The sequence below is a fragment of the Molothrus aeneus genome, chromosome 5 (genome assembly GCF_037042795.1).
Source record: "Molothrus aeneus isolate 106 chromosome 5, BPBGC_Maene_1.0, whole genome shotgun sequence".
Lineage (NCBI taxonomy): Eukaryota > Metazoa > Chordata > Aves > Passeriformes > Icteridae > Molothrus > Molothrus aeneus.
Genome location: NC_089650.1, coordinates 30,646,174 through 30,669,990, shown reverse-complemented (window position 1 = coordinate 30,669,990; position 23,817 = coordinate 30,646,174). Strand labels below are relative to the sequence as shown.

At 40.4% G+C, this 23,817-nt stretch overlaps 1 protein-coding gene and 1 long non-coding RNA gene across 3 annotated transcripts in view; one reads left to right on the top strand and one right to left on the bottom strand.

Annotated features, from left to right (window-relative positions):
• Nucleotides 1–2,204, bottom strand: part of LIN7A (lin-7 homolog A, crumbs cell polarity complex component) — a 46,211-nt gene extending 44,007 nt beyond the window's left edge. Inside the window, exon 1 of one of the 2 annotated variants that reach the window (XM_066550355.1) lies at nt 1,772–2,204. In XM_066550355.1, coding sequence (XP_066406452.1) covers nt 1,772–2,051 — 280 coding nt within the window. In that variant the 5' untranslated portion in view covers nt 2,052–2,204. The remainder of the gene's footprint in view (nt 1–1,771) is intronic. The other variant, XM_066550354.1, reaches the window with a different exon arrangement.
• Nucleotides 2,205–2,336: 132 nt separating this feature from the next.
• LOC136556643 (uncharacterized) lies at nt 2,337–23,508 on the top strand. The gene is made up of 3 exons (XR_010783690.1): nt 2,337–2,709; nt 20,569–20,657; nt 22,981–23,508. It is a non-coding gene; the product is annotated as an uncharacterized lncRNA (long non-coding RNA).
• Nucleotides 23,509–23,817: the final 309 nt, after the last annotated feature.

The window sequence follows — 23,817 nt, the reverse complement described above, 5'->3', positions numbered from 1 at the left end:
TTGCCTCTGGAGTTGCTTCAGCCCATCCTCTACAGTTGATGCAGCAGCATGTTACAAGCGATGAAGTGTATCCCTCCGACGAAATGGCCTTCTGCAGGCCAGGCACACTATTTAAATCTATTTCCTCTTGCCTGTGTTTCTGTTTTGCACATCACATCCTATCATTCTGAGATTTTATCTCACTCACACTAATACCAGCTGTGGCTGACAACCAGGAAGACTGTAACACTGGCATACCTGCCAAATGGTTAGGCATATCCTGGACACAGACAACAGATGTTTATATTTAAATTAGGACTAATTTGCATTTTTGTGTATTGTTGAATTTGTAAAGCATAGTTTTGCAAAAAGGGATGCATAATTCTGAAATAGTAGTATTTCCTTTGAAAAGTCAGGTTTGCTAATGGATTGCCATCTGTTCAACCCTTTGCCAGAAAGTAGATTTGTCCTGCTTACTGAAAACAGTATTAGGGTGAAACTGTAGATTACACAGTGGATTTCTGAGCAGTTTAATTTAAAGTGCAGGCTAACACTTTGCTATTTCAGTAAAAATAACTTTAGCTTCTCCCTTTCTACTAATGCTGGAATCTAAGCCCAGCAAACTGTATTTGGAGTACTTTGTGGGCTGTTTTGCTCTCAATCAGGTTCTAGTAAAGGGGCCTACCTGTCCTTTACAATTCTGAAACTGAGTCTGCATAGGATTCATTTGCATAGGACTCACAGAAAAAAAAATCTCCATCTTACTTCAACAATACATCTTAATCCTCTGGAAAAAAAACCCTAACATTTAAAACAGCAAGGCACTGGCCTCAAATATTCTTTCAAGAGTACAAGACTCATAGGGACTAGGAGCCTCTTGGAGCCTCTGGATGCAAGTGAAGAAGGAGGACACCTCGGCAATTCAGAATGCCGTGCTGGGAGCGGTAGGAGCAAAGTTGCTCTCCCTTGTAACCCACAGAAATCGAATGAGGTTTCTGGTGAACCGTGTTACGGGAACAACTGCACAGCAAGGGAACGAGGTTCAATTTTTACAGCCTGAAGGCAAACTTTAAGTATAAACTTCAATATTTTAGCACCCTCTTACGCTATCTGTATAAGGGTACTGCTGACATAGCCTCAGGTCTACCCGAACACCACGTTCTCCCTGCCGGACCGAGCAGCTGTCTACGGGGATACGCAGAACCGCTCTTCTACATGCGAACGGACAAGTTGCAGTCAAGGATGCCTTCCCCGCACACCCCCGCGCAAGCCCCCAAAAAGCCGCATTTTGCCGGCAAACGCCGCTCTCGTCGAGAGGCTCCGGCTCCCGACCCACAGCCGGAGCGGCGCTGCCCCGCCACCGAGCATCCCCAGCCGAGCCACCAGCGGGGGCGGCGACGCGGGGCCTCGGCGCGGAGCGCCCACGGGGGAGCCCCGCAGGGCGGCGACGGCGGAGCGGCACCGAGGAGCGCCGAGGAGCGGAGCGCTGACCGCGGAGCCGCGTCCTGCGCTTGCGGCACCGCCGCGCTGCCGGCGGCGGGGTACCTGCCCCATGCCGGCCCCTGCCCGCACAAAGTTTTATCTCCTCCGTTTCAGACCTTCTCCCGCAGCCCGCCTGAGCCCCGCGGGGAGGCGCGTCCCCGCTGCCCGCCGCCACCGCCGGCCCCGGGCACTGCGGAGCCGGAGCGCTGCCGCGCTGGAGCTGCGGGGGCAGAGCCGGCGCTCGCCGTGGTGGCCCCCGGGCAGGGCGGCCGGGGAGGCGCGGCCGAGGAGCGGCAGCAACCGCGCTTACCTCTGTCCAGCGTGAGCGGCTGGACCGCTGTCAGTGTCGCCATGTCTGCAGCGGGGCTGGAGCCCGAGTGACGCGCGGCTCCAGCACCGGCGTGGAGTGCGGGGAAGGGCGGGGAGGAGGCTGGCAGAGAGAGGGGGCGGAGGAGGAGGGTGGCTCCGTGGGAGGAGGAGGCGAGCGGGGCGGAGAAGGTGCCGAAGGGTGGGCGGCTCATCGCACACGGGCCGCCGCGATGCTGCGGGCGCAGGGCGGCCCGGCGCGGCCCAGCGCGGGCTGCCGGCATCGCTGCGCTGGGAAGCTGGGCCTGGCGAGCGGCCCCCGCCTCACCGCGCTCGCCTCGGGCAAAGACCAGGGACCGCGGAGATCGCAGCAACCCGGGCCGTGCGCGGGGGACCGATCGCTGCCGGTTCCGCCGCCCCGGGAATGCCGCAGCTGCCGGCGGAGGAAGAGAGAGGGGCGAGGGCGGGAGCTCCGCAGCGCCGCGGGGCGGGGAGGACCGGCGGGGCCGGATCCGGCGGCCCGGCCTCGCCTGGGCCGGGGGCGGTGGGCCGGGCCGGGCCCGGCAGCGGCACGGGGAGCGATGTGCCTGGGTGAGGCCCTGCTCCCAAAGCTGCCTGCGGGGAAGGAAGATCCCCTGGCGGAGCCGGGAGCGGTGGTTCCTGCCGTTGTGCAGGGCTCTGGATTAAGGGACATAGCATGTAGCCACCCTTTTGGATGGACCAAGGCGGCGGCCTCATCTGTCCAGCCATCCCTCTTTTCTACGTGCTGTGTGCGGCCGGCCATCCTTCAGCAATCCCGCATACACACCGGCTCTCCACCGCCAGGGGTTGGTCACTGACACGTGGCGGCCGCCTCTTGTGGGTCAGCTGCAGCTCGTGTGAACATGGAAGCCCCTGTTAAAAACCATCCACGAAGGTGGAATTTCACTGGAGTTGTGCGAGGTTTGTCGGCAGCGTTCTGGTTTTCCTACCCTTGTCGTCCATAAGAAGGGAAGAAGGGAAAGGAATGTGGTCAGCTGCCATCCAAGAAAGGTCTGACAGGGTGTTAGAGTTCTACTGAGTTTCTGCTGCCTTCTCTTTGGTGGATCTTAGTGTAGAGAAATAAATGTTGGAGTGAAGAATGGTATCCTTTTTAACTACTTCCCTGTGTAGCACCTATGCACCTTTAGGCTTGTTTGGAATGCTGGGATAAAGGGCAAGCTAGCATTCTTCTACTTACCCACTATTTTTTCACATATAGCAGAGAACTTGAAAGTACAGCAGTTCAAAGTTGCACATAAATAAAAGCTTTCTACTACAGGAGTATTTAAGCACTAGTATAGAGAATTAGGGAAGATGTGGAAAAATTGCCACTTAAAGTTTTCTGAGCAGATTAAAAATGCATTTTGCTGTTTTAAAATTAGAGGAGTTTAATATATATATGAACCACCCACTTCTGATAAACTGAATTCAGCACAAATTTATCTAATTAACAATAAATATTAGCATATTTGGTTGTCTTGGCAAGAAGATGTTTCAATTAATTAAAATATCAAAAGTTGAGAAATAGTTCCTGGCAAACAGTTTTTAAAATCAAAATTAACATCAGGATTGTTATTATGCAAATTTTATGTACTTACATAGCAGCTGGGTTGACATAAAGTGTAATAGCTCCTCTTAAGTAGTCACATTACTGTATATTAGATTCATAGTCCTAAATGGAGAAGAAATAAACATTTGGAGCTATAACAATCTAATGTGACAGCACTCAAACAGTTATGACATTAAAAAAAAAAACTTTTATTAAAGGTATAGAAGTGTGTTCAAATAAAATTATGAGCAAGATGGCAAGTAAATTAGCCAAGTAAATATGGAAACCAAGTTGCTTTCCATATAGGACTTCATAACCCTCAGACTTGCTTTCTTAGAGTGCCATCTTGGAAACAGACATTTTGAAGCAAAATGCTGTCAGAACAATAACATCTCTACCAATAAATATGTAGCTTTAATGCCAAGAGCAGAGTGCCTGTGGAAAGCAATAAGGTCCTTCTGGGTTTATCTTTTATCTGCTGCTGGTCAGATTTTGTGTGCTTCAAGGACTCATTGGCACTTAGATAAGAGACTTGAATAGAAGTGCACTCAAGGAGGATGTAAAGCAGCATTTGCTGAAATTAAACTATGGTTACTTCCCAAGAATGTTAAAGACCTAGATGAGGAATACTTTAAGCAGCTGAAATTTTGTAGAAAATTGCAGAAGTTGTACAGCTGAAATTAGCAACTGGAGAAGGGAGGTGAATGAGGCAGTAGCTCTTGCTTTGCTAACTCCCAGGAGCAATGGAGGGCACTGATAGCTAAAGTTAGCAGTCAAAAAAAAAGTACCAGCCAGCCTGCCATCTTAGAAGGTAAATCTTTTTTTGATAGAAACAACTCATCTGACTCTCAGTCTTCTTCTTGTTTCCTTGGGCCGTGTTGGAGCTTTTAGTTCACTATCCCATGCTGTTTACTGAATCAATGAAATTAGACTGAATTAACAGATTTTATATCTGCTACGTGGACTGTAAACTAACACTTCTATAACAGCTAGTCATTGGTCAGGTGCCAGTGAACAAGGTTGTTGCTAGTTAGGTGCATGTATACTTCTTGTGGCTAAATATTTAAACAAAGTTTAGCTTTTTTTTTTTCAAATACCTAAAATGTGGTCATAAAGTCCTCCATGGCTATGCTTTTAGTTAATACATATTTTATATAATAAAAATAAAAAAAAATTGCCTGAAAGTGAGTAAACCATGGAAGATGGTGTCCAGGGAGGCTGAGAAAGGACTTGGACAACCTGTTCTTACTATGACACTAGCCTGGCTTTAAGCAAGAGGTTAGACTGGATATTTTGCAGATCCTTTTCAACATAAATGATTTGATGGTTCTGTAGTAAACTGTCTGAATTACTAGTAAAAATTATCTGAATAGCTGGATTCAATTGCTAGATTTTAAAAACCAGTATGTTTTAATGCTGCTCCAAGCAAGCAATGAAGAATGCAATGTTTACTTCAGGACTGGAGATTGTTTTCAGTAGGGATGTTCTTATGTATGTCTTTTGGTAGGGATGTTCTTCTCATTCAGTGTAAGCTCTTTCTGGGATGTCACCAAAAGGACAACACAATATTCGAACATATAAATGAAGAATGGCAAACACAAATAGGGAAATTATCTTTCTTCTGTATGTAGCATCAATGGAGCAACTGACTGGAATATTGTGTCCAGATGTGATGTTTGCCTTTTAAGATAGCAAATCAGTTTTGACATGAGGTTGAAGGACTTTAAACTAAGTTTATCAAAGAAAAGAGATAAGAAGGGAATGAATCACTGTGTGTAGGAAGAGGCATAATGTTGGAGGGATTTAAAGTCTTTAAATTTACAGTCTTATGACATAAGGTGATCCCATGACTGGAAGTTTAACAAACACAATCTTGAGTAAGCTGTGCTGTTCTAGCTATTAGGGTAATATAGGGATTAATCACTTGTGATTGCCTGAAATCTTAACAAAAATCAGAGGTCTTTGTAAATGGCTTGCTTTGATCTAAAAGCAAAGAAAATACAATGGTGCTGGTATTCAGGAAGTTAGATGAGATAATGAATATGATCTGTTGCTCTCATGACTTTTATGACCCTTTGTCTTCCCTCAAGAACTGGTGCTACATGTACCGGAGAATTATTTCTATGCAGCACAGTGCAATGCAATATGGAAAGATCCAGCACCACTCTGAATGCACCCAGGGGCTGCCAGAGTAGCACATCTAAGTGGGATAATTCATAGAATCATGCGATGATTTTGTGTTGTAAAGAATGTTAAAAATAATCTAGTTCCACCCCCTTGCCATGGTGAGGGTCATCTTCCAGTAAAACAGGTTGCTTAAAACCCCATCCACCCTAGTCTTGAACACTTCCAGGGATGGAGGATCCCCATTTCTGGGCAACTTTTTCCAGTGTTTGACTATCCTCATTTCCTCAAATCTAAACCTTCCTTCTCTGAGTTTATGCCTTGCACTTCAGCACAACTAAAAGCAAAGATTGCAAGTGTTGTAATATCTTGTGAAGTCTCAGAAGACTGAAGATTTTTGTCATCATCCAGATTTGCTTTTGGAGTAGCATTTTGCATCTAAAAGGGAAAGAAACCTTCCATTTAAAAAAAAATCCAAAGGTTATTTTCCATGCAGTTTCCATGGCAGAACTTGCTATTTGAGGAATTTGATGGTTTAACAGCAGCTTGTTTATTGGGCAAAGAGCTGCATTGGTTACTCATAAGAAATGTGATTTAGTGCTTTCTCTGAACTATATGTGTTTCTCACAAGTACAGTTCATTTTGTCCCAGGAGAGCCATGTCATCTCAAATAATATTTCAGGTGAGCTGGATGCACAGCTACTATGGATGCACAGCTGTGTATAGTTCAGTATTTTTCCTCTGTACTACCCCTTACCCCAGAACTGCACTTCACTACAGGACTCGTTTTAGATTCTAATATTGTGTAATGGATTACTTTTTGTAGATTGTGCAATTACTGCTTTTTCCCAAACACTGAAATCAATTTGGCCTTTTTTCCCCCAGTTTTTCTAAAGATTTAATTGAAGTTGACAGCAGGGAGAACAGGGTCAAGCTTTGCCAAAATTCGCCTTGGGCTACATTGAATTTCAGGTGGGGATCTGCTCTGCCTGGTGAGTTTCCACCTATCATCTATAGAATCCTCTAAGTGGATGTAGGCTCTTAAAATATAATTACTTAAAAAACTAAGAAAAGCAAACCTGTTGCTGGTAGGCCTAGGTTTGCTGTTGGGGAAAGTGGGTTGTGCCTTGGTGGGCCCGGTCCCCCCCTTTCTTTTAGGCAGGGAAGCAGTTTAAAAGCAGTTATAAATCAGATCTTCAATCTGTTATCACCTTTGGATACACATGAAATCTGAAACCTGAATCCCTTTTTTACTCTGACTTTAATCTCATTCTTAAAACAGTAATAATCTCATTCTTAAAACAGACTTATTTTTTCTGTTTTAAGAATGAGATTATTACTTTGTCAGTACTGAGGACCTTTGAGAAAAGTGCAAGTTACACTTTGTGTGACCACAGATATCTTCAGTTAGTCAGTCTAATGCCAGTAAAAGCTTCACCTGCAAGCACTGAACCTGTACTGAAAACATGCCCATAATGAATGAATTCACATAGGGTTTTGAGTTATTTGAACAACAGAACAAAAGTATTGATTTGCTCTCCTCAGAGACCAGCAGCATAATGAATTATCCATTGATGCTCGTGTCCAGTCTATTAATATACATTTTGGATAGAATTTTTGGATCAATGTGATTTCTTAACAATAAGCTTTTGAATGGGAAAATCCCCAACTCAACAAATAAGTAGACTTGTCCAAAGCAATCTGTTTACTGGTTATGCTTCACTGAGTTTCTCAGTGTTTCCCTCAAAATCTCCCTATACATGGAATGACAGAGAAGGAATATGTCATTATGAAATAGATACTTTAAAAATGTAAAACTGCAGAACATTAAATTTTAAAAAGTTATAGAATTATCAATGGTGAGCTAACAGTGATAGTTCCCAGAAGGTGCATAGTTAACTATGGAGGCATAAGGAAAAAAAAAAAAGAAGTGCAGGGACAAACCACACTTGCATATAATTGCCACAGCTAATTAATTTGGGAGCATGAACAGTGCAACAGATAACATTATGTATCAGATATTATCTATCATATATCTGTCTTCTATTTCCTGAAACTTAGTCCTGTGTTAATTTTCATGGGAGATCAGTGACATTATGATATGCATATGAAAATGGGTGGGACCTTGATTGCAAGGAGTTATTGTAATTAACACTGATTTTAGTATACTCTGTAAGTACCTTTTTGAAGTCATAAAAATTAAAATATGATTAAGAAGCCCTTTTGGGATCTAGAGTGCATTTTCACATTTTAATTGGGAAGTGTAGAAAAGCAAGCTCCTTCTAAAGATGATGTGTGTACAGCTGTATGAATCAGGAGAGGTTTAGGTTGGATATCAGCGAAAAGATTTTCACCCAGACAGTGGTTGGGCACTGGAACAGGCTCCCCAGGGCAGTGGTCACAGAACCAAGCCTGACAGAGTTCAAGAAGTGTTTGGACAACACTCTGGGGTACATGTATGACTCTTGGGGCATCGTGTGTAGGGCCAGGGGTGGACTCGATGGTCCTGAGAGGTCCCTTCCAACTCAGCCTATTCTATGATTCTATGATTCTGCTTAAATACATCTGGGGACCAGAATGTCAGGGTGACTGATTATTCTGGTTGAGAATATAACTTTTTCTTCAGAAGGAAAGAGGAACAAGGGGAAATATGGTTAAATTGCCTTGTTCTGAAAAGTAATTTCATGGACATCTCCGCACATCCAATCAGCATCACTTCAGAGCTTATCCGTGTGACATTGTGATCTCCCTGCTCACTGCAATGCAGTGGTGCTCACTTGCCAAGTTACTCTGTTTCCTTCATCTGTGTCCCAGAGGCAAAAACAGCTTCAGGACCTGTGTGGGTTTTAGATGCATACAGATGCTGATACGACTGTGTGCAGTTCCAGTAAACTTGTTTGTCTAGAGGCAGTTTGAAGTCTTAGTTCCTGAGCTGGAGATTCTGCAAGACTAGTCTGGCAAACATCTGGGTGTACTCTATCTTAGCTGTCATTGCAGTCAATTAGTGTGAGAACATGTGCCTGAATCAGTTCAGAATCTAATTAAATGGCATATGCAATATTTTCTTCCTGGAAGGCCTTCAGGAAAGCCTATACATATTTAAGGTTCTTGATTAATTTTTTTGAGAACTTTGTTTTAATATTTGGAAGAACACTTCCTCTTGGCCAGATACTACAGCCTTGGAGAGGGATTTTTCACAAGGGCATGTCATGATAGGACAAGGGAAAACAGCTTCAACCCAAAAGAGGGCAGATTTAGAGTAGATATAGGGAAGAATTTCTTTACTGTGAAGGTGGGGAGCCACTGGCACTGGTTGCCCAGAAAAGCTGTGGCTGCCCCATCCCTGGGAGTGTTCAAGTCCAGGCTTGATGGGGCTTTGAGCAACCTGATCTAGTGGGAGGTGTCCCTACCCATGCCAGGGCGTGGAACCAGATGAGATACAGGTCCCTTCCAGCCCATACCATTCCAAAATTCTATGATTGTATACTAACTGACAGTAATATCCAACACATGCTTTTGTTCATCTGCTTATAGCCCTCAGATGACACCATTCTGGTAAATTTGCTCTTCATTCACATTCAAAGCCATCAGCTTCACTTTCAAATTGACCCATGTTCTTTTCTAGGCCAGAGACCAAGTTCTCAATTTTTAAAATTGTAATGACTGCAGCATTTCAAATGTTTACTGTTGGGATTAACACCAGGTCGTAGGGGTCTTCTGCCCAGGCCTCTCCACAGCCACTGAAGATGAGCAAGGCTCATCTTAGCAGCACTCTTGTCACATCAGCAGCTCTCATCAAACAATGAGCTTTCTTTTTTTCTCCAGGTCTGTTTTAGTGCCTGCCCTGATGGTCTAGACTATCTCACCTAGGCAGTGCTGCAATGAGCCTGTAAGTGCTTCACACTGGAGCTCTGTTTGATGGTACCATCTCTCCACACTGGCAGAAACCACCTTTTGTTGCATGGCTTTGCCTAGCCAAGCAAATTCCCTTCAAGGACATATAGTTAATCATGCTTGACAGGCAGCCCTTGGAGGCAGTGGCTCTGAGCATAGTGACTGCTGGGTACTTGCCAGCTTGCTCCTGACAATTGGTATGAGGGTGTGGCCATAGTGACCAGCTCAGGTTTTTACCTTGTGATCTGGTCCCTGCAGAGGTGCAGCAATGTAAGAGTATCCTCAGCCAAGGCCTTCTACTTTACCAGAGAGTGAGGTGGTGGGGTGAGGAGGAGAAATCATCAGAGAAAAACCAAGTCCTGGCTTGATTCTACTCAGCTTAGTTTTTCTGAGTCCAACCTTGTCCTTTGATTTCAGTAATACTTTTTTGTTTGTTTTTTATACAATGCCCACCTGTACCCTGGCCAGTATATGCACTTCATGTACCAAATTGCCCTAGATGCATTGAGGATCTGCACTAAGGGGTTGATTGCACATTATATTATGCTACGGTAACTGAGTCTACCTCTGCAGGTCCAGCCATGAAGGTAATAAAATTAGCTAAAAAATCAGTGAAGATACAGCACTGATTTTATGGTAGGGGAATGGATCCTCACAATCCTCAAAAGGATTAATCTGAGGAAAGGCAGAAGTACTGCTGATCTTTATTGTCACCTTTCTTTATAGGGAAAATTTCATACACTGAGAGCAAGCCTTTCAAATCCTGCTCTTGTCCAGCACCTTTCCTGCAGTTACACCTGAATTTCACTCAACTTCACCAGTGTAATACATTTAGTTTTCCTATCCAGGACCCTCTCACTAAATGTACCTGCTGAATTTTCTGATAACTGCCAGTGAGTACTGGAGGTGCACTGTTGAAATCATGTCAGGATTAGGTCCCATATACAATGGCACGCAGCTACAAGAATCCTGGACCAGCCTAATACTATTATTAATAGTATTGATGCTAAGACATTAATGCTATCACTACAGTTCCTCCTATTGGATTACTAGCTGTTCCTTTTATCACCTGATGATATCTTATGTGCTAGGAGAGATAGAAGGACTTGATAAGTTTGAGTGATCAGAATAAGTTTGGGTCTAGCAACTTTACCTCCTGTCTCCAGATCCAGTTTGGCCATGCCAGCTAGGGAATGTCCCCTGATTTTCCCCACTGCTCTGAGTTACTAACCAGAATGGAGCATGAGACCTGTACAATGTCTGCCATTATAAAGACTGAACTAAATTAGCTTTGCTGAAGCCAAGAGGACTCCGTAAGGTTGAAAATTTCTGTGTCACATTCTTCAGTGCTGTATGTGCAACCTTGTGGGCAGTCAGGCTTTGGCCTGATTATGCATCACTAAGACAATGTTAATGGATTTCAGATGGGGAGAACTGGGTATTGGAACACTGAACAGCTCAGAAACTCAGCAAGGACAATAGCAAGAGAAGGGCACTGATACCAGCAGACTGTGGGATAGGAATTTGCTTGACTTGTCATTTTTTCTTTTGCTCTCTCCCTGAAAAAAGTCTCAATTTTGCAATAAACTAATTTTTGTTTTCCTTCTGAAGTGAAACTAAACAGACTATTTTGAAATTGAGGTCTCTGGCAGAAAGAAGGGAAACTCTTTATATCATAGAAGGGCCAGTGAAGGTTTTAAAATCCATTTTCTTTTTCCACTCCAGAGATACTTATGGATTCTTAGTATCCATGCAAAAGAAAATCTGGGTCTGTTTTCCTAGGCTGTGAAGGATTTCAAAACTGTCTTTATGTAAAGCTACTATACTTGCCTGTACTCCAGGATATTTCCAAGAGAACAGGACTATTATGAATGACTATGATTATATAAGAAGTGCAGGGGATTTCAGGATCTTGATTCCCATTGTTCTTCTGGTGCAGGATTAGAAATAAGGTGTGAAGCTGATCTTCCCCTCTATATGCAGACCTTGCAACACCATCCCCCATCAATTATGTGTGCTTTACACTTTCACTCTGTGCAGTTGTTGGAGGAGAAGCTTTTCCACAAACACACTGCTCATCTTCCAGGCCAACAATGTAGAAGCAGAGCTGGCTTTAAGCTCAGCCAACTTAGGCAAAAAAATAAAGAAAGGAGAACATAGCATATCTGTATGGCTGCCTGAAGTCTGTGGTCATGCTGAAGGTGAATGTTCCTGCCTGCAGGGAACACTGCCGTGCAATGGGAAACAGCAGTCCTGACAGCGCTGTATGGCAAAATGCTTTCTGCTGGCAGGCCAGGTCCTTCAGTATTTGCTTTGCTGGAAAGCTGACTGGAACTTTGCTGGTTGCAGGGTTTGGATTAGTGCCATTTCTTCCATTTACATGTGAGCAGCCAAGTCAGGTGAAGACCAGGCCATTTTTCAGGAGAAGACAGTGTGTTCTTGTTTCCTGATGGAGCAATTTCATGTGACTGTGCTGATTTGACAGATGGAGCAAGTTAAGTCAGGGGAGAATGATAAAGCTAGTCAAGACCCCAGGGCCCAAATGGCTCAGCCAAGTCCCATATAAACACTCCAGATTTATGGTTGGACTCAATAATCTTAAAGGTTTTTTTCAACCTGAATGACTCTTGACCCTCTATGATGGTCTCTCTAGAGACCGATGAGAAAGTTTGATTCCCTCCCTCTAGTTTCTTTCATGGTCATGCTATTATTCTTTGATTCCTGCACTTCAGTTAAAATACCATGTTTGATACACCTAGAGGACTGAATGCTACAGTCCTTAATGCCTGTGTTGGTGTTTCTGATAAAAGCTAAAGGCTGTTGAGATCCATAAATGCACTACTGCATATTCAATTGAGTATCTAAGTGAATTTTATGCTGTGAGACTGGCCTGCTAAGGCACTTTCTTAAGTGTAGAAAATGCTTTTTAACTGTGTATCTATGGAATTCAACCTATGAAAAATTAAAACTGCTTTCAGTGATACATGCCAGAAGTGAATCTTCATGTACAACAAATGAATTGCAGTGAGCCATGAAGGATATTTTAGGATCCAGTTCTCCCAGATATTGAGTTATGCTAATTCTTTGGAAAGTTGAGTAGGGGAATGCCTCTGTGGAGACCTCCAGGGCTTTTGAATTTGCATTGTTCAAAGCTACTTCTCCTGTTCCCACACAAAAATACAAATTACATGGAGTGCAGCAAAAGAAAATACAACAGGCATTATTTTCCAGGCTTGCTAAACAAAACAGCATTGTGGACAAGTGAAGAGGAACAGTCAGCCTTTATGCTGAGCATAGCAAGAACTATTTGAGACATAATTTATCAATTGCATTAATTAGTTTTTAGGGTTAATGTTATTATTCATGGATTAAATTATCATCCACAAGGACCGAAGAACTGAAGAAATCCAAGAGACTAGGCAAAGCAAAGATGTGTTTTGCCCATCAGTGGGTTGATAAATATTTCAATACAGAAATGGTCAATACTCTAGGGCAAAGCAAAACTGCAAGTGTTGAGAATTTCCTGAATAAAGCTTCCATCACCAGCTGCTAGGCATTTAAAAGGCATTACTTCATTTTCCACCAACCACAAAACAAATTGTGGCTGGCACAGGAAGGCATTCTGGCTTTGCATCAGTGAGATTTCAAAAAAGAGAAAAATTATTGTTTTCTTCAGACCAAAATGAATGTTGTGGAGTGTGTTTAAGACCAGCTTCAATTATCAAAAAAACTGGAATTTAAATATTTCTACCAGTGCAATATCAGGAAACTTCGGGCATTAAATGGTATTCATTAGGGATTTGTTTTCATTCATATCAAAAAAACAAAGATGGTCACATTCCAGATTTTAGATGTAGAGATTTAAAAGAGAAAGTGTTCCCACCCCCCTTTTTATGAAGACAACTTTCCTAATATAGTGTAGTAATTTCAGGGAGTAGGATTATAAATCAGCTAGAAAACTGGCCTTGTTTCTTAGATTTGGGCAGAATATAATTATGGTAAAGCTTTAGAGAACAGATGGCCAGAGATTTCAGAATTGATAAATACCAGCTTTCTGCTTTGGACTGGTGGTGTTAGGCCTATAGGTCACATTCAGGCTGCTCTGGGTTTTCCTGCAATATCTGAATGTAGCAGAACTCTTCAGCCCCTCAGGGCTTCCTATAAGGACCCAACCTTGGTCACTCAGCAATCCAGTGGGGAACCACTGGAAAGCACTGCTGCACAGGGCTCCAGCACATGGCTGGCAAAAGAATGAGACAGCTGTACCAAGATGAATTTTGCTTACTTTGGGCCTTTGTTTCTATTGGTTATCTTGACTGTCAGCATCACTGTGTCAATGATAGATCATGCTTGATTACAACCTTCTGGTTACTCTTTTTTGTTTTCCCCGGAAAAATATTTAAGGATCAAGAAACACTGAATTAATCAAAAAGGGTTTTTGTAAATTTTTAGGGCAGACAGACTTAAAATATGGCAGAAGAGATCAATAGTGGAGGACATTTGAATAGAAGCAAATTCTTCAGAACTATTCCTTTTAGTCCTTTCCTGACACAGTGGAGCTTCAGCTTAGACGACTGCTGCAACATTTCAGGGAGTCAGACTTTGGGATATGTCAAAAAACATGAATTATACTGCTGTCTTCACATAGCTTATGGGAAACAAAGAAAATCTATGTGAACTGCTATGTGTTTCATCCTGTCAGCACTCTGACAAGGTTCTGCAAATGTGGGATTGCTTGGGGAAAAGTTGAGCAAAGACTTAAGAATCTTTGGAAGTCAAGGGATCACTCAGGGTTTATTCTGAAAGCATGTGAGTAATTTCTGATGTCTCCCAGAGTAAAAAAGAGAAGTATCTTATGACCTGTTACAGCAAAAACTGCAAGGAAATGCTTGTGAGTCTGTCTTTAATTATCTTGGGAGTGCCTGTTTAGCAATACAGGTATTCACAATCTGGGGCAATGGCAGGCTGACATGCACCTTTAAAGCATATTTAGTGTTTGTAGCCTTTTAGCACTGGATGACGTCTTCTAACATGCAGCTTGTGATAGCAGCTACCCGAATTGGTGTGTTTTCTCTCATGCTATAATGTTTTTTCCAAAGGCAAGAGAGATTAATCAAAATCAGAAATTTAAGTCACTGCTCCCTTTAACCACTTACAGGATTAGAGAAGACAGCAACAAAGACATCAATTATTAAACCATAATTTACGTTATTGTGTCCAGAATAGCTAACTTCAAAGAAAAAGCCATTTATTTTTCAGTAGCACACAACATAATTTATACATTGCATTTGAAGTATGTGAACTTCAGTGATGAGTTAACATAAATATTCAGCATTTGAGTCAGGAATCCCAGCAAAGGAACAAACTCTTTGTCCTTATCTTTCACTGCCTGTAATAATTTCTCCTTGCTAGGTGACTGTTGCTATTCTTGGTGATTGGCAAAGCAGTCTGTGAGGCTGACTGTCAGCAAAATGACACGAATTATATTATCACCTCTCCCTTTCTTATAGACTGCTCCAACATTTGTATCTTAGTTATGAATGTTGTTATTAGGCCTGATGTTCTTCTGTTCTCTAAATCTTGAAGAAAAGGGTATTTTTTACTTTGACACACTATATAACGTCTTCTCCCTTAATATAGGGAAATTATAAAAATTATTTGAAATATATTTTTATATAAGCAATAAAACTGATTTATTGAAAAAGTTATTACTTTTCTTCCTTTTAACATGTGATGGTGTATTGCTGTAATTTTTCTTTCTTCTAGTCATTCACCCCTTAACAACTTCAAACTGTCTGAATCTGATCCCAATTCATTGCATCTGATGTACTGAATCAGTAATTTGGTGGGTTCAAAGTCCCACCAAATTACTACACTCCTGACCTTTTTGTGGAAAAAAGGGGAGGACCGGATAGGTGAAGTCAAGAAGAAATTTAATGTTCATACAATTGAAGTCTTAACAGTTTTATCAGCAAGGTGTCAGCATCCCAGGTCTTTTCATAGAATGACCATGATACTGATGTTAATGGCTTCTTTCTCACTCCAGGTCTCATTTTCATGTGTTGGCTACACCTTGCTTCTTCTTCATTAATTTGCAATGTGGCATCACATCTGGGTTTGCAATGTATGTTGTGGTCTACGTATGCTGGATATACCTGAGTTTTGTGAAGCTTAATGCATGTTTTGTACAGCTCTCAAGGTTAGATTCATTCATTAACCAGTGGTTGACTGCTTGAGAGTTTTTATAACCCTGGAGCCACCAGCATTATCCTCTGCCCAAACTCTCAATGCCCCTGCTGTCACCTCATGCTTGTACTCCTACACTCTACATTATTTTAAAATAAAAAGTAGTTCATTCCCTACAGTAACTATTTATTGCTATCACCTATTAGTTACAAAAATATATGAAAAATATGAGAATATTTTATCACATATTTAATTTATTAAAACCAATACTTTATTTCATTTTTACTGCTTGTTAACTGTTCCTTAGCTTTCAATATGACTTACTTTTAGAATCAATGTTACTGCTTTTCCTTTTTTAGTCAGTTCTGAAAGTTTGGTAGCTATACCTTTTCTGTATTCATTGCGCTTCTAAGTCCTGACTGGCAATTCAGTTCTTGTTATGAAGGAGCAAAACATCATCTCCTCATTGGTCCTATTTCCATTATTTCCTCATAACAAATAGCTGTATTAATTATTCTAGTGGTTTTAATATTTTGTATTTCAAATGAATGCTTCATTGAACTATTCCATTACCAAAGTTTTTAATTTTTAAAAGTAAAGGAAGTAGTAATATAAAACATCTGTATGCTGCCTCTATTTAACATTCAGATCCTGCCTGATCATTTCCTGGCACAATTTATAATAATAGTAAAAGTAAGTGGCTTTTTTGAAGTTATTTTATTAATAGAATCAAAGGAATGTAACAAACATCTGAATATAAACATTCTGATAATAGGGAATTTTCTGATAAGAGGATGAGTGCTATGTATACTTGCAAGGCCCTTGAATAAATTGCTAGAAGATAGTCTTTTCTTGAATACATCCAGATTTTGTGTTCCATTAGACATTTATCACTTACAAAACTAATGTAATAAAGAACATTAGTTCACCACTGAGAAGTTTAAGCAGTATGTATTTAAAAAGAAAATATTAACAGCTGTATTCTGAAATATATAAAAATCCAGTTCAACCCATTGCTATATTTATTGACACATTGCCAATGAAATTTTATCTTATTGATCTAAATTTGATAAGAACCAGTACCATTTTTGAGGGTTCTGAAGGTACCTCTCAGCTTATATGTGTGCAGATGGCAGGAAGATCTTGAGACCCTGACTCATCATTTGAGGATGGTTACATTCAAGTATATATGACCATTTTCCTGGGCATTTATTAAATTACATAGATGCCTTACAATGGTCCTCAAAGAAAAAAAGCCCCAGTGTTGTTTTTTTCCCCAATCACTTTCTTCCTGAAAATTGCATAAAGCTGACAGGTTTGGTAGTTGGTTGTGGGCAGCATTAAGTTTCCTTTTACACAAGATATATATTATTTTACTCATTTTTTTACACGTTAATCTTGCTATCTTTTAAAAATTGTGTCCAAGAATTACTAAGAGTAATGGAAGTGAAAAAGAAAAGATATTCAAACTCAAGTTAGTACATGATTTTACTGATCAGCAGTAAAAAAACCAAACTTGCAGGTCTCTTGAAGACCATTCCTTGAAGTTCAAGAAGCATGGTTAAATAGAAACAGGTGCTGTAGAATGGATGTATCTGCAGATGATTTAAGTAGTTACTGGCATGAATCTTCTCTGAAATTAGGAAATCCAAGAGGTGCATGTCAGGAAAAATGTCTTTAGAGAAGAAGAGAGGAGGCAAGGGAAATTATATGCATGGTTGGCATGGACCACTGGGTAAGAAAATAAAATTACTTCTCCAAATAGGAAGAGATTTACAAGGACCATAGCTGTCTGTCAGATGAAAATCTAATAGCATAAATGAAAGTTCAAACAGTGAAAAGTGCAGCGTTGAATTATTTAACAAAAACTATGGTAACACAGAGCAAGCTGAGACTCTGCATGTAACAATACTAAAGGTAACATAACTGTGGCCTTTTGAATATCTCTTTCTGGTAGGAAACAAAGATGTGTACATACACACAGTTGCATGGAATAGCTGAATATCCAGTCTGTTTTATTAAATTAATTGCTGTTACTATAATTAGTACTGTAATTGAAAAAGAAATTTGGAAATGCTGGTCCTGAGATGGGGAAGTAGCAAAACACCTTCTGAAAATGATGGCATGTGTTTGATGGTATATGTTTGTGTTCTCCTCTACTCAGCAATGGTGAGGACACAGATTGGAGTGTTGAGTCCAGTTCTGGTCTTCCCAACAGGAAAGAGATATGGATATACTGGAGACAGTCCAGTGAAGGGTCACTACAATTAAAGGACTGGAGCATCTCTTCTACAAGGGAAGAGCTGAAGTTGTTCAGCCTGAAGAAAAGGCAGTTCAGAGGATACTGTTCACAATGGAAGGATGTAAAGAAGTGAAAGCAGGGTTTTTTTCCTTGATTTTTTGTTGACAAGATCAAAGGCAAACTGAAACACAGGAGGACTGCTCTGAGCATCAGGGAACAGTCCTTTACTATGGGGATGACTGAGCACTGGCACAGGCTGCCCAGGGGGGTTGTGTAGTCTCCATCCTTGGATATACTCAAAAGCCATCTGGAGATGGTCCTGGGCAACCAGCTCTAGGTGGCCCTGATTGAGCAGGTGCTGGATCAGATGTCCCCCATGTGTCCCTTCCAACTTCAACCAGCCTGTGATTCTACCAGTTAAGCATAGGCATAGGTGCATATCTGTTTTGCATATATTCCCCTGTAGCCTGAGTTATTAGAACTGCTAGTGCCATTTTGACTAGTTTTGCACTGCTGAGGACACAAAGGGCACTCTAGGGAAGACATCACAACTGGTAGTAATGAATTATGAAGAGGATGAAGTGTAATTTATACATACACTGGGAGTGTTTTGAAGGACATTTATATGTGATTACATGAGAGAACAAGAGAAGGGATGTGTGATATTTTTAACTTTCTAAACAGGGCAAATAAAAAAATTATATTAGACAATAATAAAATCATTGTGTTAGAAGATGTCTGTTTGGAAAACAATATTCTTCATACAGCTAAGTGTCTCACAGATTTGTCATCTAACCTTTAAATAACTAGTAAATGATATTTTCAGCAATAGGCTTCTGAAGTCCATAAGGCACTCGGAAACCATGGTAATTTTCCTGAACTCTGAAAGAGACACACCTACGTGTCTGCTGTATTAACAGGCATTTGCATGTCTAATTTGTCTTGCACTGTGCTGTGATTTCACTCTGCTGGAGTGGCAAAGGGTCAAAACTATGTGTATTTTGGAAGAAAGGTTTTAAAGTTGGTCTGGCAACTCAATTATATTCTCTCAGCTTCTGAGAAATAGGCTCAGCCTGATCCCAAAAGCTTCATTTCAATCTTTTGATTAGCAGAGCTTGAGAGCACCTCTTGGCTGGCAAATTAAGACATAGAGCAAACTTTGCATTCTGACTCATAAAGTGTTTTTGCAAGTATCACTAGCAAGCTTTGGAATAAATCCTTCCTTCATTTTTTTTTGTAACATTTTTTTATCCCAATAAGAATTTAGCATAGCAAGACATTTTGTACGCAGAATCCATTGTTTGATGGAAATTGTTTCTTATAGGACACAACTATTTTGTTATATCTGGTCAGCACTAGAAAGGTTAGTTTTCAATGTCTGTTTTTTGTCAATTTGTGGTACAGGACAACTTCAAATCTGCTGACCTGATTAGTGCTCGGAGACCTGAATACTGCACAGCAGACTTGTGCTATGGGCAACACTATTTATGGCATATAGTGTTTAGAAACCTAACAGCATCAAACACAATAAAATAATATAGTAAACACAATTAAAGGTGAATGCTGTATGACTGAAAGATTGGTATACGTAATTAAATACAGGCAGATTCCTGCCTGCTTCATTGCTTTCTATGCAACTTTTAAATTGTATGGAAAAACAGTTCTGCTTAAAAACACTCCTCTTCATTGCAAATCCAAGGACAACTGCAAGTTCTGAGTAACAGAGAATGAAACAGTTCTAAAGATAGACAGCATATTTAATATTTATTTAGTAGAGGAAGAGTAAAGTAGTAAATGAAAAAAAAGCTACTCTTGAAAAGCTACTCTTGAAATAAAGCACTAGTTTTGGGCTGGGAGTTATGAATTTAATTAATTTTCTGTCAGGATTTTATTTTTATAGTAGTCATTTTTACTCATGAGTGGGTGGCTCTTAAGATGAGTAGCTGAAACAATTCAATGGAGACCCTTCGAGCTGTGGAAATTTCAATTGTACACTGCAGAAGAATTTGATAGCAAGCAAGAGTTCACTAAATGTGCTGTTTTGACACACAATGCCTTTGAATTCAGGATAGCCAAGTTTTCTTATGTAGTGAATGACTTGTTCTAAAGCAAAAACTAGATAAAAATCACATGGAGGAGGTAGTCCAGTACAGGTTAGCTGCTTTTGAGGCTGTAACTCTTTATGCAAATTGTCTTTGCTGACCTGTGTGGTCAGGAAGGTGGGGTTTTGGTCTGTCATGAGTAGTGATGTGAGCCCTCGTGGTATGCATTCGTGTTGGGTGACTGCAATAAGAAAATGGCAGCCCTGGTTGGTAGCCAAGGGAGAAGGAAAAAATGCAGGAGACGGGCAAGAATGACATATACTCCCACTTGGAGCACCTTAATCTTCCTGTTTGAGACGCTGGAATGACATTTTAATAGTAGATGTGTCAGGTGGACAGATGCTAATAATAAGACCCTAGACCACCCCAGTCATACTGGACATACTTTTCTGCTGCCAAATTAAATAAAAGGGAGCAGGAAAGCAGCCTTGTCTTCTAGTCCTCCAGGAGAGACAGAGGAGTTTCCCACAACTTGTTCAGAGTTTCTTCTGGTCTTCATTTCCCATATTGCTTGTGTTCATCCTTTCTTTTTACTACTTTACAATCACAATATTTTTTAAAATACAGCTGACAATTTAAAAATCTTCATCACAGAAAAAAATCCAGACTATATAATTTTACTTTTTATTTTTTCTCCAAATTCAACAGCCATAATATGTTTCTCGTCTCTTCTTTTTTTTCAGAGTATTCCTTATTCTTTTGCTTAATATTTTCTCAAGCCTATTTATTGTTCACTGCTTTCAAGATCTGTGTTCATATCAGCATTGAACAGGTAAGAATGGCAGAATTTCTGTTCATGCTGTTTCCTTAAACCTTTCTCTCTATCCTTTACATCCTCAGTTAATGGGAGAGCAAAGGCTTCTGTTCCCCTACTAGAAGTGCATCCTGGTGATGCTTAGGCATAGCAGTAGTCCATGTAGTAGTCAGACATAGCACTACTATGCTATTTGTACTAAATTGTAAGTGTTGCTTTCCCAGATACTATGGTGACCTTTCTTGGTCCACGGAAACTCATGAGAAAGACCTAGAGAGAATAAATAGGTGGTGAGTATGATGCTGAGAGTAGGTAAAGTTGGCCTTCTGTGACAGGCAGTGTTCTCTTCATATGCTATGCCTAGAATAGAGCTCAACTCCTTAAAATTGTGAAAGTGAAGGGAGTATCTCATCTCAGTGAAGAGCTGGTTCTGAGGTAAAGAATGTGTTTTCATCATTTGCTATTCAGCAGTAGCCTTTTTGGTGCTGGTGCTTCTTGAATATAAATGTAACAATCCTGGCTTACATGGCTTTCTTAATGAATAGAGATACTCCCCTTGTAATGTGTGTAATCACTCATATAGTACTGGCTGCATCATCTGAAACTGCTGTAGACATGTTGCACCCAAGACCCTATGTTATGAGACTCAAAACAGAACTCAGTTAAATGGAAAAGCACAAGAATAAAAAGCAAAAGGGATTAGAGGTTACTAAGAGGTGACTAATGGGTCTGATTTGTGACAATGCAAACTGGGGAAATCTGTGAAAAAAAATTATTTTTGAAGTTCAATCTAAGACCTAAAACCAGAGAAGAAATCCTTTATCTGAGAAATCTCTGTTTTCACTAAAGGAATGCAGCAATTTTGTGCTTACTGGACATTTCTGCAACAGAATTCATTAAATAGTCTGGAAGACTGATAGGTTGACATGGAGATAACTTTTCAATGAGATAAAATTTTTTAATGAGCTCCATATTTGAAGATGTAGAAATAAAGTGAAAATCATTAAATCTGGTTGTCAGAAGTAGTCAAAAGTAAGATGGAAGGTATTTTCTGATAGTAATTTGGGCCCTTCTGAACTCACAGTATTACTAGTAGTAACTGAATTAAAGTGGTAAGTGCTGTGCTTGAAAATGATGCAAAACAGTCAGATATTTGAAGCACAAAAGAAAGATATATTTTCACTATGTGAGGCCAACCCTGGCATATGACACCCTTTGTGCCCTTTAACCTGTATGATTAAAGATTCTTATAATTTGAAATAAAGTCAAGTAAGTTATTGCAGTGGAATAAGAAATTTCATGCAAAAATTTTAAAGCTTCTTCATTTATATATTTTTATATATTTTTATATGGAATTTATGATCCGTTGTGTTCCTTTCTTAGGAACTGCCAGACCCAGAAGTAATGAAGTACTATCTCTAAACAAAGCAACTTTTATTATTTCAGGAATCTGTGTAACATTATCATTCTTTTGGAGCTTTTCACTCTGAAACAATCTTCAGAAGTCCTTGATATTAAATAACCTGATGGCTCCAGGTCATTAAAAGGACTTGTGGTTGGGATAGCAGCACCCAACCATTTGGAAGCTGAAAAAAATGCGCCTGTATCATTGTAGATTTGTCTAGAAAAATGGGTGAATAAGTATTTTTTGTGAGGTAGTGGGTTATCTAACACTTAGCAGCAGTGCAGCTTCTCCCTTTAGTACATTATTAAGGAATATTATGTTTTGTTCCTCATGGTTGTACTTCCTATCTAGACCTTATATTGAAAATATTCCCTGAACAACTGAAGAAAGGGAGGTTTGCTGCCCTAAGTGGGCACTGCTTAAAGTGTTTCTCTTTCCCATGCAGGCTGAGGAGCAGGTACAATTGAGTTTAATGAGAGTCTTTCTATGAGTACACTCTGCAAGCTGAAAATAAATGTGTAAGGGAAATTTTAGGAACTAGTAGGCACTTTGCTGATGGCCTTCTTGAACTTCTCATCTCTGCATCACCTACAGAGTTCCACTTTCCTTTCTTCTTTCAATGAGAAAACAGAAGGGTCTTGATTGAGTTATAGAACCTTGCAGCTCTACATCTGTATGGCAGAGCTTGAGGGCTTTAAAATATAATGTTAGCTTGAAGTGCTTGAAGTGGAAATACCAATTGTTTCATTTTCTTTTAACTTCAAAATAAATGAATGTAATTTAGTCAGTTCCCTTTCAACACTCCTTATATCATTACTACATCTTAGAATCTGTGAAAAGACTGAGACTCTTTTTTATTTGTTTTGTCATGTTTGAAATTCTTTCTTTCAGGCAGGGACTGAAAATTCCGTATGTTCTTTTTTGTTTGTTTTGCAGAAATTTGCTTTCCTGATAATCTTCTATCATGATGCCAGAGATCACCAAAGAGTTATCTTACCACTTGAAACATATTCCATTGTTTGAGTATTGCTAAAACAAACTAACAGAATATAGGAACAGCAGAATGAAGTAACTCAACCTACTGTGTTTTTGAGTGAAAGATACTATTCTGGCCTTGAATTTTATTATTAAAACTACCCCATGTGTATGAGTCTGCCACTTTTGAATAAATCCCACAGAATGGTGATAACAATAAATGCATTAGACTTGCATTTCAGCTTCCACCCCACATTAGCTACCAAAATTCTCTTTTGAGTTTGTGCTACTGCTTCTGTCTAAACATTCACTGTGTACTTGATACCTTCATGCTGAAACAAACTAAAGCTGTTCATGGAAAGCCTCCACAATGAAACATGAATAAATTTTGAGGGAGAAAATCTGTTGCAGTTCCATTTTCTCTTTTTCCAGCTGAGAAAATCTACAAGCAATACTTGTTGGTGCTATTATAGATGTCTAGGTTCAAAACAGCCTATCTTGCTTTTCCTGCTTTTCTGCCTTATAATTTTGTTTTTACTAACTTGTATTCCTGCACGGGCAACAGTGATACTGAGGATGCAAAATGTTTTCTGCTTTGAAGCCTGATTTCACGTAATGATTTTGTGACTCATTAGCTCTTGAGTTATAATTTTCTATTTCTGGTTTCTAAGCAAAGAGGAATCTTGTCAGTCTGGTTGAAGCAGCTCAATTATTTTTGAGTGAAGACCATGTATAATAATGTCCCAAAATATAAAAGTGCTTCAACAGATGCTGCTGGGGGGAAACTAATGTCCTATC